Raw genomic sequence first — 13,987 nt, forward strand, 5'->3', positions numbered from 1 at the left:
CATTAAGGACCAAAATGTGTTTGTGGAGTCAGAAGATGTAGATGATGTCTTAAATGAATACTTCTCATGTGTACTTGTGGAGATTTTTAAATCTTTTGCTACAGATGATGACCATATGACCGGAAGAAAACAAATGTGATGTCTTTATTCAAGAAGCGGAGCAGGGATAAGCCAGGTAGTTACAGAACTATGAATCTAACATCAGTGGTAGGGAAGTTACTGAAAAAAATTGACAAATAGGATTAATCTGCACTTAGAAGGGCAGGCATTAATCAAAAACGGTATGGCTTTGTTAATTGGAGATCCTGTCTGATCAACTTGATGACATTTTCCAAAGATGTAGCAAGGTGTATTGTTGGGAGCAGTATGGTTGACTTAGTCTAATGGATTTCAGCACATGGGAGATTAGTCCGAAGGGTCAGACCACAGGGGATCCAAGACAAATTGGATCCAAAATTGGCTTGGTAATAGGAGGCAGAGGGTGACGATGGAGGGCTGTTTGTGATTGGAAGCCTGTGACCAGTGGTGTGCTGCAGAGATTGGTGTTAGGATCCTTGCTATGTGTTATTTAAATCATTAATGTATACATGAATGTTGCAAGTGAGGAGGAGAGTTGCAGACTATAGGATGATATTTATGATTTGGGAAGATGAGTAGAGCAACAATAGATGGAATTTAATCCTGATGTGAGAGGTGATGTATGATGGGAGGATTAATAATGGCAGGCCATACACAGTGATTGGTAGGCCCCAGAGAGTGCTGAAGAATGGAGCAATAGAGTCATCGAGTTGTACAGCACAGCAACAGGCCCTTTGGCACATCACGTCCATACTGACCTTTTCGTCTTAAACGTTGCTGTCATATCTGCACTACATCTGCTGTAACTCCATTTGCCCAAATTAAGTCTGTATCCTTCTATGCCTTGCTTATTTAGGTGCTTGTCCAAGTGTTGCTTAAATGTAGTAAATGTATCTGACACCTCCACCATCTCTGGCAGTGAGGTCCAGATTTCAGTCACTCTGTATATATTTTTTGAAAAACCTACCCCATAAAACTGCTTCCTCTACCTTAAATCTATGCCCTCTTGTTTTTGATACACCTAGCATGGGAAAAAGATGTTGACAACCTCCCCTATCTATTCCTCTTATAATTTTAATTACCTCCTATTCGGTCACCCCTCAACCTCCTTCTCTCAGCCTATCCAAGCTCTCCTCATAACCAATGTTCTCCAATCCAGGCAACATCCTGGTGAATCTTCTCTGCATTCTCTCCAAGGCAGCCACATTATTTCTATAGTGTGGTGACCCAGAACTGCACACAATACTCCAAATGTGTCCTAATCAGTGGTTTGTAAAGCTGCAACATAACATCTCAACTTTTATATTCTATGCACCAAACTATGAAGGCAAGAATGCATGTGCCTTTGTCACTACCCTATCTACCCATGTTGACACTTTTGGGAACCTATGGACTTGGACCCCAAGGTCCCTCTGTTCATCAACATTCCTCAGTGCCCTACCATTTACGATACATGTCCCACTCCTATTTGATTTCCCAAAATGCATCGGCTTGCACTTGTCAGGATTAATGTGATTTATGTCCTGATTTATGTCCTGCTGTAGCCTTGGACAACCTTCCTCACTATCCACAACACCACACATTGTTGGTTCATCAGTAAATTTACTAATCATTTGTCCTACATTCACATCCAAGTCATTAATATACATCACAAGCAACATGGATCCCAGCACCAATCCCTGCAGTACAACTTTGGTTACAGACTTTCAATCAGATCTGTGTGTACAAGTCCAGGGATCCCTAAAGGTAGCAGCATGGGTGAAGAAAGCATATCGAATGCTTGCCTCCTTTACGTTATAAAACATTGGGCTGCTGCTGGAGTATGATGTGTAGTTCTGGTCACCTCACCATCAGACGGGTGTGATTGCACTGGAGATTTACCAGGACGTTGCAGGAGTGTCTCAGTTCTGAGTAGAGACTGGTTGGGTTCATTTTCATTGGAGCAAAGGAAGCTGAGAAGGGACCTGATAAAGGTACACAAGATTGTGAAGGGCATAGAAAGGATGGATACTGGGAAACTTTTCTCCATCAGCAGACATGTCTAAAACAACTGGGCATAGATTTAGGGTACAGGGTAAGAAGTGTATAGTGAATCCAAGGAATAGTTTATCAGAGTGAGAATTTCAAATGTACTGCCTGAGAGAGTGGTGGAGACACGTACTCTCACAATATTTAAGAATTAATGTTGATGAGCAGTTGAATCGCCAAAGCATAGGCTATAAACCAAGTCCAGATAAATGGGCTTAGAAACAGATATTGTTAAGTACTTGATGGTTGGCATGAATGTGATGGGCCGAAGGGCCCACTTCTATATTCTGCAACTCTTTGAGATTACTTGTCAACTATTCCTTTTGACCTGAAATGGAACTCCCTCTTCTAATCTGTTGTTTAAAGTTGCCTCTTTGTGTCTGTCACACTAATTCTTCTTGTGTTAATCAAAATTAAAGTGCAAGTCCATTCAAAGCCAGATTTACTCCCATATGGGAGTAGGTCTTTTGCACATCTGGAGAGATGCAATATGGCTTTATTTTCATTGTGATCATTTTTTGTTTCATCTACTTTATTGTTAACTCTGGTCAGTATTGTTTTTTCCCTTGTTTGTTTCTTTTCTATGCCAGATATACTGTTCATTAATCCCTCTCCAAAATCTTACTGTCAAAAACAAAATTAACTTCCAGATCCCAATGTCATTTTTATTTCGTGTGAAATTTTAGCAGAAAGCAAGTACTTAAAACTTTATGCATTTTAAAATTAGTTTAGTTCATCCAATTATAACTTGTTATGTGCCTAATTTTTCTCTTGTTCCCTTCAACTTTTGGTGCTATATTCTGTATTTTACCTCTACTCTGGGTTTTTGGGGGCAAAGATACAAAGAAACAGAAAATGTTGGAAATATCATGGCTGGCACTACCAGTGGAAAGCAAAATAAAGTAAAGATTTTTGGTTGATGACCTTCGATCAGAACAGCAGATGTAAAAAATCTACCTTCCAGGTTTTATGCAAATAATGGAATGAATTTTTGATCTTTGCAATCCAGAGTGTACTTAAAATGATCGAATTACTTTATCTCAATTTACCTTATTATCTCTACAGTGGCATACTAGATGACATTTCAGTTACTTTGAGCAAGGTTTAGAAAGTATTGAAAGATGATCTTTGCAAATGTTTAGAAATAAGTGCATTGCATGAAACTAGATCATCAAGGCAATTTGCTGGTGGAAGTCCTGAGACTCATTCAATTGAATTTGGCAACCTGGTAAATTATTTTTCTGTTTAAGTCAAGCATGAAGTGAAATAAATGTAATTCTGAACTTTGATAATGCAAAGACAATTCTGTGTGAAATTTTGTTATCTCGGTAATTCGTGATCATCTTGCCCTGTTCCATCAGAAAAAAACAATTAAATTTGGAAGTTAACATAAATTGTATAACAGCTGTGCTTTGTTAGTGGGAATTCTGAATCTGCCATCTGTAGCGCAATCGGTTGAATTGGTTTGAATATTGATGACAATCTCTAAACCTTCAAGTTTAAATAAAGTATGTGTGTATCCTATTTCTGTTGGTCTTGTGTGCTAATCTTTGTAGGATAATCATCTGCATGTAATGGTTACGTGCCAGCAGCATGCGATTATGCAAATTGCAAAACTAGTTTCTCACCACCGAGGAAGACTACCTCTCCAGTTCTGATGTTGAATGAAATGTAGGACATGCGATCACTGCCACGGATGGGGCAAGAGCTGTTGATTTGATGGGTGGTGGGTAGTTTGGAAGCTGGCATACTACTTCCATCTGCAGTGGAGTTCTGTGTGGTCCTGACAAATTGATTTGAAATTCTAAATATCGTCCCAAATATTTTCCTTCCATTTTAAGCAGTTATCAGCCAGCGATCCCCACTGACTCGAGGGAATATTATACTTTACAAGGGGCTTTGAGAACATACTCAAATAATCATTTCTTCTGTCCACTTGGTAATCTCTGGCCATAATGGAGTTTCAGAATGGTGTGTTTCAGGAGCCTGGTGATGGGCATATAAATGACGTGGCCTGATTGTTGGAGTGGATTGTGCCTAGCGAGGTCCTTGGTGCAGGGAATGCTGGCTGTGTGTGGCCTGGAGTACCATGGTGTGCCCACAACCCGAGGCTGTTGCCATCAGCCAACCTGTTGTCTGGCCTAGACTGTTGCTGAGGGTGCACGGATCAGTGACAGTGCATGGTTTAGGACAGGGTGTATTCTTGGGTGGAGAGCAATGGAGGGGCCTTGGCGCTGCAGAGTGAGGAAGGGCACGGGGAGGATATGCAAGTTGAGAGAGAATGTGCACAGGATGGAGAAGGGCAGTCAACTGGATGAAAGGGAAGGGTGCTGGTGCCAGGAAGGAAGTTGAGGCCATGGGGCAGGTGCAGGGAGCCAGTAGTAGGCACCTCTTCCCTTTACCTCCGTACCTCAAAGCATTTGACAAGAACTTATTTCCAAGATGCTTGGAGAGAAGCTAACAACTTTCTAGCATGTATTATTAATGACATAATATGAAATAAAGAAGAAAGGATGGTGCACTCTCTGCTAGCTGAAGTGTTTTGAGGCATTGGGGGCTTCTTCAGCTTTCCAAAAAATCAGAGGTGGAATTACCCATTCAACTCCTTGCTGCACTTCTCACAACACTGGCACTGTTAGCTACTTAAAAATCATAGTAGTAGGTTTGAATATTTGTTCTGCATGTGAGCAGTTAATTGGCATGATGTCATATACCAGATTATGCAAATACTGCCTTGCTTTTTACCTGGAGTTTTTTGCAAAGCCTCAAAAACAGATGTGTATTTAAAGTACTTCTCAAATTCTATCAGCTTTAATTCTGAGGTGGTCTCTTAGGATTGAGGATAACTTGCTTCCTCTCCAGTTTTGTGGGTTCTGAAGGGCGAATGGGAACTGCAGACTCTTCAATGAATGGGCAAGCGGTGGCTGACTGGTTGGTTGTGAGGTGGTTTTAAGGTAGTGTGACACTTGTAATGCTTAGAAAAATATAGTCTTGTTTTTCTGTTGGTTTCTTTTGTGTGTTAATCATATTTTCCATTGTTGACATCTTGCCCATGATCTTGAGTTTGCATTAGTTATTAGTTGTACGTTGTGTGTAATATTACAAAGAGATGCCTTAGGTGCTACCTGATTTTAACACATTTTTCATTGAGCAATAGTGGGAGCCAAAATAGTTGAACTATAATGAAAAATAGCTACAAACCAACACATATTTTACTGTTGCTTCTTTCCCTTGGCTTATCAATAAGGATTTAATGAATAGCTTTTGAATTTCTTTATCACTAAAACATGACAACAAAATCATTGTTATTTTTTGTTTTAAAGGTTCACCAAGAATCTTTCACCAGATAAGATTAATTTGAGTACTCTGAAAGGTGAAGGTCAGTTGACCAACTTGGAGCTCGATGAAGAGGTATTGCAAAATATGCTGGATTTGCCAACATGGTTGGCAATCACCAGAGTGTTCTGTAACAAGGCTGCAATTCGGGTAAGAAACTCATTACAGAATTACATCAACCATATTCCCTGAAGTCATAAGGTTTTGAACTGTATTGTGTGTAATTCTTCTCCTGAAGTGAAAACATCAAATTTTCCAGTTCCATAGAATCAAATCCTATGTGTGGGAGGGAATCAGAAAATTAATTACTGGGCCAAGCAGGTGAAAATGAAACAAGATAATTTCACCACTGTGAAAAGATAATGGGAGTTTGGAGATAAAATAACAAATTTCTAGCATGTATTATTAATGGAGTAATATGAAATAGAAAAACAAAGAATGGTGCACTATCTATCAAATGAAGTGTTTGAGGCATTGTTTTTTTTCCCAAATGGAATTCTGAGGTTTTAAGCATCAAGATAGAGGATAAAGGTTAATTTTAATGGCAATCTGGACATGATGAATATGACTTTGTATAAGCCTCCAGTGTTAGGATATTTAGCATGTATTGATTTGAGCACACCTGCTAGTAAGTGACTTATTACTGTTTGGGGATTGAATTCTGTGACATCGCTTTTCTGGAATAGTTGTACACTTGCAAAACAATATTTTCAGACATTTTTAATTTACTTTTATTGCCTTAATGAAGTTTTATTTCCCTTTATTGACAATACACATTGCAGTGTTAAGCACCATGGTAGGCTGTTTTCTGAGGGAGAGGAGCAAGAGTCTTTGCTTTGGGTGCGATTGGCAATCCGGGTGCAACTTACAGCCTTTTTGAATTCTTTCCCTTCTCAGAATTTCTTCTCAACATCATTTTCATTTTTCTGAAAACCTGAACACCATGGATGGAGAGTGTTTACAATGTTTTAAATGTTGTCTTTGATGTATTAATGAGTGGTAACTGAAGATGGTTTTATTATTACAACCAGTAATAGGTTTATAATCAAAGGGAATTTTAATCACACATCAATTTGTCACCTGAGATGTCTGAGAGTGGCTTTTGTGGAAAAAAAATTGCAGAACAATTTGACAGTTGCAAGAGGATGGAACAATGAGTTTCTTTTGTAAATGTAAAATACTTCAGAAATCTTTTAAAATGTGTCTGTTATGTCCTAAATCTAAATTAATTGGGTTAAAGTTTAGAGAGTCCTCGAAGGCAAGCAAGATGAATGGGCAGGAACTATTTACTCTCTGGGCATGGCCTTTTCAGTGGGTGGGCTATCTTCTAACACAAGATGGTGTAAAATGTTTCAGAAACTCAATTTGTATTTAATGGAATTTTCAAGTGCAAATTAAATTACCTTTGCATGAATTATGCAGTTTAGGGGTTTTGTGTATAAAATATAAATGCAAAACTACGATGTAGTAAGTCTACCTCTGATCTTCAGCAGTGTGGAGAATGTCCCTGTGCTCTGTTAACACTGAGGAAATATGGTCTTGAAATTCAATAGTGCAGAAAAATATTAATCTGGCACATTTATGACGTTGGTGCAGGATCAGCTTATTTTCTCTACTATTGGATATCATTCCCTATTAATACTCCAACACACTTTTAATTTGTTTTCTTTTTAGCTGTTATAGAATAATAGACTTTCCAGTGAACCAGCTGAGGTTAAAGGGAGTGAGGGAAATGGAACCAGGCGAGCTTCAAGGAAGTCTGGGAATGGGAGACTGCATGTGAAGGGGAGCTTGAGAACTGTGGCTCGGTAAACCATGTGCTCAACCATTGGGATTTCCAAAGAGTCGGATAGTGGATTATCGAAGTTTTACTGTAATGTGAAGGAAAAAATCGAAAACTGTAGCTTCTGCATATCTGAAATCAAAGCAAGAAGTGCTGAAAACACTTCCTGCTTTTCTGTCAGTTCTGACAGAGCGTTTTCTGAAAGCGGTTCTAACAGAGGGGCTTAACCCTAAAATGTTAGCACTGTTTGTCTTTCCAAAAATGCTGCCTGAGCTGTGCAGGAGAAAGATCGGATTTGTCAGAATTGGGTGAAGGCTGAAGCAGGCAAGCCAGCCCTTGCTTGCAGGTTGATGACTAAGGTTCTCCATGAAAGACGATGTGTTGATGATTATACAATAAAGTTGCACTTTTAGCAATTAAATAATTAATGACATGACACCAAAAAAATACATAAACCCAACAATATAAAGCAAGTACAATTATTGAAACCTTCAATTTGCGTTCTTTTACAATTAAGTCACAATAGTTGTATTTTTCTTCAAATTTACACAATGGTCCCCCTTAAAACAAAAGCTACAGTGGAGGGTGGGGCAGGGGTGGGGGGAGCAGTGGAAGAGCGGAAGAAAGAAGATGTAAAACAGAGGCTGCTAACAATATATTCTGAAGTTATTGTTCAAGTCTGAATAATTAGTTTTGCATTTGCAGTAGAGGAATAGGATCGTATTCCAAACAAAATTAATGTAAGCAAGGTAAAAGCAATCAAGAAAATCTCAGCGTTTAATGTGATAGACATCTCAGACCTATTTTTCTTGTAGGATTTTGAAGTACTGAGAAGATTGTAATTCCCTATCAAATATTCTTGCCGATTTTTCTTGATTTTCGGGTAGTGTTTACTTAAATTTTCCACGCTACTCGCAATTTTAATGTGGGAGTGAAACTGCAGAATTGTTTTGAATGTGGTTTTAATTAAGGCATTCATGATTGTGAGCTAAAACTGAAGTTTATAGAATGTGTCAAATTATTCGCTTGGTTATGAAATTTACTGAGTGGCAGGAAGTCGTGATGACAGTTCTGAAATGGTGTTTTACAAACATTTTTGATGGGGGTGCAACTGATCCATATATTTACTGACTTGAATAATGGAATAGAAAGCCATATATCAAGTATGTCGGTGTCTCCTATCTTTGTGTATGTGGATATCAATGTAGGTAACTGTGAGATTCATGTTTGATTACCTTAAAAAGAGTGGAGGAACTACTTTCTAAATAATAAAAAACTGGAATGGAGGTGCAGAGAGATGGTGGGTGGTGGAGAGGTTTGCATGTATAGCGTTGAAATTTAATGGACAGGTGCTGAAATTAAGAATGGAATACTGATCTTGTATCTCTATCACTAGAGGACTAGAAGCTAGAAGTCCTGCTGCATCTGTAGGAAGCCTGGTTAGTCCACACCTGCTGTTTTGGGTAACATAGATATGAAAGAGAACTGATGACACAGGTAGAAAGTATTTCTGTTGGCTGAGGAATCCAGGATTAGTTTTAGAGCGAAGCCTTACAGAAGTGAAGATAAGTAATCTTTTTGCAAAGACTATTGAAGTTTGGAAGTTCATTCTGAAGATGGCAGTAGCGCAGCAGACCTTGGATATAGAGAATAAGGGATAAAGGTTGGTCTTCAGTTTATAATAGACATGGTCTCATTGACTGGTGGAACATACTCATGGGCAACTCCTGTTCCTGTAAAGCCAATAAAGTAAATGTATAATTAGGGGAAGAGTTCAAGGTAGTTTTTTTTTAAATATAGATAAGCTGATGTGTCCTGAGACTTTTGAGGTATTGGTCAATGCTTCACAACTGTTTAACTTTGAGCCACATCAAAAGGACAAGAATAAACCTGTTGAACATAACTAGACTAAACCTGGCTGACTTGGTCCTGATAACTTGCAATAGTTAGCCTGCCATTTCATGTAATGTACCTCAAATGCATGAATTATAATGTCAGAAAATGGTGTTGCTAAATTTGATCCTCTGGTGTAAGGATAATGGGTAAACGGAATGTGCAACATCTTCTGTTTCCTTAGACATTGGATTAGATTTTGTTCGGTGCGGATCTTAGTGGTATGAAATTTGTTCAAATGCCTTTCCCAGTGGATGCCTGCAGAAATTGTTGGAAGAGTGATTCTGTATGTCAAAAGTATCATCCACATTGCAAGGTGCATTGTGTGTGGTGGCCAAACAAACCTAAAAAGTCTTTTTTAAAAAAAATTAAAATTACTGTACTCGTTCCGTCTGACTCAGCTTGAAGTATGTCATGAATATGAATAGAAAAGATCTTAAATGTTTAAAAATAGTCTTAAACAGACTAAAATGATTTCAAGATTCTTTGTAATTGTTTCACGTTTTTGTTTATGAAAATGGATATCATCAAGCTAAGTCAAGATGGTAGGGAGAGGAACTTAGAATTATTTTTAATTAAAAAGACACTCAGCAGGTCGGGTAGCATTTGGGGAGAGGGAAGATGAGAGCTGTTACTAAAACCAAAAGGTGAATGCTGGAAACAGCAGAACAGGCTGTGTCAATGGAGAAAGAAAAACCGAGTCAATATTACAAATGAGTAACTTTACTGCAGAATTAGCCACAAATAATGCAGGTAAAGCAAGTTATTTGAAATTGTTGTATTTGATACGGAGCCCTGAAGGCTGCATTGTCCAGATGGAAGATGTGCTGCTCCTCCTGTTGAAGCGCTTTAGGAGGCAAAAGACAGGTCAGTGTGGAATGGAGCCATTTCATGACCATCAACTGCAATGCACCAAGATTGGAAGAAGTGCAAGTGAATCACTGCTTCACCTGGAAGGACTGTTTCCTTCCTGGATGGTGGGAAGAGATGAGGTAAAACATTTCTGGTTGCAAAGGCCATGAGGAGACGAGGGTGGTTGATGGAGATGGAAAAGTGGATCAGAGAATTGAAGGGAATGGCTTTTTCAGAACGCTGGACCGGGAGATGTCTGGTGGTGGAATCTTAATTAGTGGCGGAAATAGCAAAGGATGATCTGCTGAATGTGGAGCCTGGTAGGGGAGAAATTGAGGAGTGATAAATTGATAATGGCAATGTCAAGATTTCTGCTTTTAAATCTGTTAATCCCGATGTATTTGCTAGTGGTGTAGCAGTAATGGCTTTGAATAGTAGTACTTTCACTGTCATTATCCCACTACTTCTGCACTGTTGTGATGAAAGCTCGTTTGAGACTTGATGGAAATTATAGCAGCAGATAATTTTGTGCAAAGTGGCAAAGAATGATGCTGCTTTATTGAAATATTCTTCAGAATTCTGTCTGTCAGCACCAGAACCACATTGATTGTTATTTGCATGTAAATCATGCAACATTTTCAGATTCAGGGTTGATTGGTGGTTGAACACAAATATGCAAAATTGCTCTTTTTAATTGTTCCAATTCACAGTTGGCTTCAGAAAAACAGCATCTTGCCATGTGTCCTGATTAGGGAAAGGGTATAGAGCACCTTTTAACCATCTCAAAAATTCCAAAGTGCATTGTAGTATTTTGAATTACTGGAATGAACCATTGTTGTAATGCTGCTGGAAACTATTTAAGAGGAATGAATCACACCCATGCAACAAATAATTTATAAGAATTGTTTGAAAGAGCAGGAAGGTAAGGTGGCTGCTGATCACTCGAAGGTCAGATGGGCTGATTTGCAGCACAAATGAACAACCTGAAAGTTGTTTAAATCTTATTTCTATTGAAATATTTCTGTTTTTTAAAATTAAATGTCAATTAACCAAAACAGCAAAGAAAGCTGCTACCTAGTACAATTTCATCTTGCTGAGGCTCATAAAATTCTTCAGCAATCTCAAAAATATTAATGGGAAAATTGTTCAGTCTGCAGCATCTTTGTCCAGTGTCTGGAAATTTCTTAATCACAGCTGCTTTCCAAAGCCCAATGATCTTCGGCTATTTGACCTTCTTTCCGTCACAGGGACACTTCAAAAACACTTGCTAGGCTTTGAGATATCCTGAAAGGAATGTGAAAATGCTACGTAAATGCAACTTCCTTTTTATTTTGCATAACCAGTCGAGTGGAACAATGTTTGTTATCAACATGCCAACAGCAGGAAATCTGAAGGGCAAGGTGCAAAATCTGGATCAATGGATCAGTTTTTCTCCTGACCTTTATTTTCAGTTCATTTATCTTTTGCTTTACTCTCTCTTAGATTTTTCTTCCTGGAAGTAATATTAGCTGATTCCTTATTGAAGTCTTACATTGTTGAAAATGTTACCAGCCTTCAAATGTTAATTCTGTTTCCTGCTTAAAAATAGAGTATCCGACAGTGATTATTTTCAGATGTTCTGCATCCTGAGGAAGAGGCAAGCTGATCCCAGTGGAAAGTTAAATAGATTTCTTTGTATGTCCCCCTTGTAGTAATATATTTGCTGTATTCAGAGTTGAGCTCTACAAAGGCTCTGTGCTTGGATAGGCATAAGACTTGCCCTTGCAACTTCATGAAAAATGTACATCTGCAGTGAACAAAAGGGTGTGAATGACATGACCCATGTAGACAATTATGTGTTATGTTCAAAACTTCAAAAGTGGAGTTAATCGTATTATGTAATTTGTTTGAAATGATTACTTTTATGATAGAATGCAAATTGCGACTTAAAGTTTTGGTTGCATGACAAAGAATAGTCTCAACTCTGGTAGATTTGTTTTTCATTTTTACTTTTCAGTAAGTACATCGAGAATTCTTTCAATGCTGCTGTTAAAACTGGCTGCCAGTGTTGTTTAAATTCTCTCTTTTATTAAACTTCAACTTTTTATTTATCAAATACTGCAGCCAATTTAGTCATTGGTGTTTTACATTTAATGTTGATGTCACAACTGGATGTCCATAAAGAGTATTGGATCATCATTCAGACTTTCATTTGTATGGCCCTAAACTACCAATTAGAGATACCCCAAGTGGGAACACTGCTCATACAATTGGACCTACAATGTTCTTGTTCTATTGCTGGGCCATGGTTCTCTTGGCATGTGGCTTAATTTTAGAGAAATTGTGACAGTGGGTATTAAAAGAGTCATTGATTTATTTTGAGTTATTTGGTGCAAGTGCAAGTTGATGAAGGCTGCAGTTTTTAATTGTATTGGAAATTTCTATAAACGGTAAACTGTTTTCATGCCTTTTTATAAAAACAAAAGGATCTGGGGAAATGAGCATAATATCTAAATGCAAAGATTGAAACAACAATTGACATTTTTCCAGTTAAGTCACAGTAGTGTAATGTACTTGTTGGACCATACACAATAAGGTACTGTTCTTCAGAAAATTACCACAGCAACGTGGAACTACTGTGACTGGTGTTTGCTATGGATACCAACTAAACCACAAGAATACTTTTGATTGAAAGTGATACATAGCCAAGAGAAGCAGAAGTGTTCAACCTGAAGCTGACCCATGATCCTCACTCCTACTTCCCCATCCTGGAATTTGCCTATATTTAATGTCAGTTGAGATGAAGCTTAAAGTCAATCACTCTGGGATGGCATACTGCTTGTCTGCACATCTTTTATTATGAGGAATACCTTTGCCCAAAACAAACTGATTTAACCATTCCATTGCCAGTTTGCCTGAACTACATAAGCACTACTTGATCCTGCTTTCTAGTTGCAAAGACAAACCCAGCCTCTCTCCACAAACTATTTTCTTAAACTGCCCTCCAAAAATTGGCCATGTGGTTGACTGCAAGGAGGAAAGCTTTCAATAGAAAAGTGGAAAAAATGGAATTTAATTCATAAAAGAATGAGGATATGCATTTGAGGCAGGGGGATATACAGCAAATGGGAAGATATCAAAATATGTGTGGCAACAGAGGGACCTTAAGAGTGTTTTCCACGGTTCAAGATAGAATGGCAGGCAAATATATTGGTTAAAAAGCCACACAGGATGCTTTCCAGTATTAAGGAGGCATAGAACATAAGAGCTTAGATATTAAGCATGATCTGTATATAATGGTTGTTTATTTGCTTGTCCAATTCTGATCCCTGCATTACACGAAAAACTTGATTGTACGAGAGGGAATGTAGAGAGGATTGGTGTTGGTTTATTACCGTGACATGTGCCAAGATATAGTGAAGTAGCTTTGTTTGAATGCCATCCAGTCAGACCATGCCAAACATAAGTACATTGAGGTAGCCAAAGGAAAAACAGAATGCAGAATATAGTTGTACCTACAGAGAAAGTGCAGTGCAGGTAAACAAATAAAGTGCAAGGGCCACGACAAGGTAGATTGGGAGATCAAGTTTATCTTTAGCGTATGAGAGGTACGTACAAGAGTCTGTTAACACTGAGATAGAAGCTGTCCTTGAGTCAGGTGGTACATGCTTTCCAGCTTTTGTATTTTCTGTGCGACCGGAGAAGGACAGGTGGGAGGGGACTTTGATTGTGGTGACTGCTTTCCCAAGGCAGCAGGAAGTGCAGACGGAGTCAATGGAGAGGAGGCTGGGTTGCATGATGGACTGGGCTGCGTTCACAACTCTGCAGTTTCTTGCGGTCTTGGGCAAAAGATGTTACCAGATTATAGCTATGAGGAAAGCTTAGATAGGCTGTGTTGGCTCCTTTGAAGAGAGGTTGCGGAGGGGAGACTTTAATTGGGGCATTGCAAGGGACTTAAAGTAAAGGTGCAATAAAAACGAGGGTAGCATAGATTTAAAGTAATTCATAGAAGGTTTAGGAGGGTGCTGGAAAAGAAAT

The 13,987-nt window shown here is 38.6% G+C and overlaps 1 protein-coding gene across 3 annotated transcripts in view; it reads left to right on the forward strand.

Annotated features, from left to right (window-relative positions):
* Positions 1–13,987, forward strand: part of bltp3b (bridge-like lipid transfer protein family member 3B) — a 105,637-nt gene that overhangs the window by 32,219 nt on the left and 59,431 nt on the right. For all 3 annotated transcript variants that reach the window (XM_052034101.1, XM_052034102.1, XM_052034100.1), the window contains exon 2: positions 5,430–5,592. In XM_052034101.1, coding sequence (XP_051890061.1) covers positions 5,430–5,592 — 163 coding nt within the window. The remainder of the gene's footprint in view (positions 1–5,429; positions 5,593–13,987) is intronic.

The sequence above is a fragment of the Pristis pectinata genome, chromosome 19, assembly GCF_009764475.1.
Source record: "Pristis pectinata isolate sPriPec2 chromosome 19, sPriPec2.1.pri, whole genome shotgun sequence".
Taxonomy (NCBI): Eukaryota; Metazoa; Chordata; class Chondrichthyes; order Rhinopristiformes; family Pristidae; genus Pristis; species Pristis pectinata.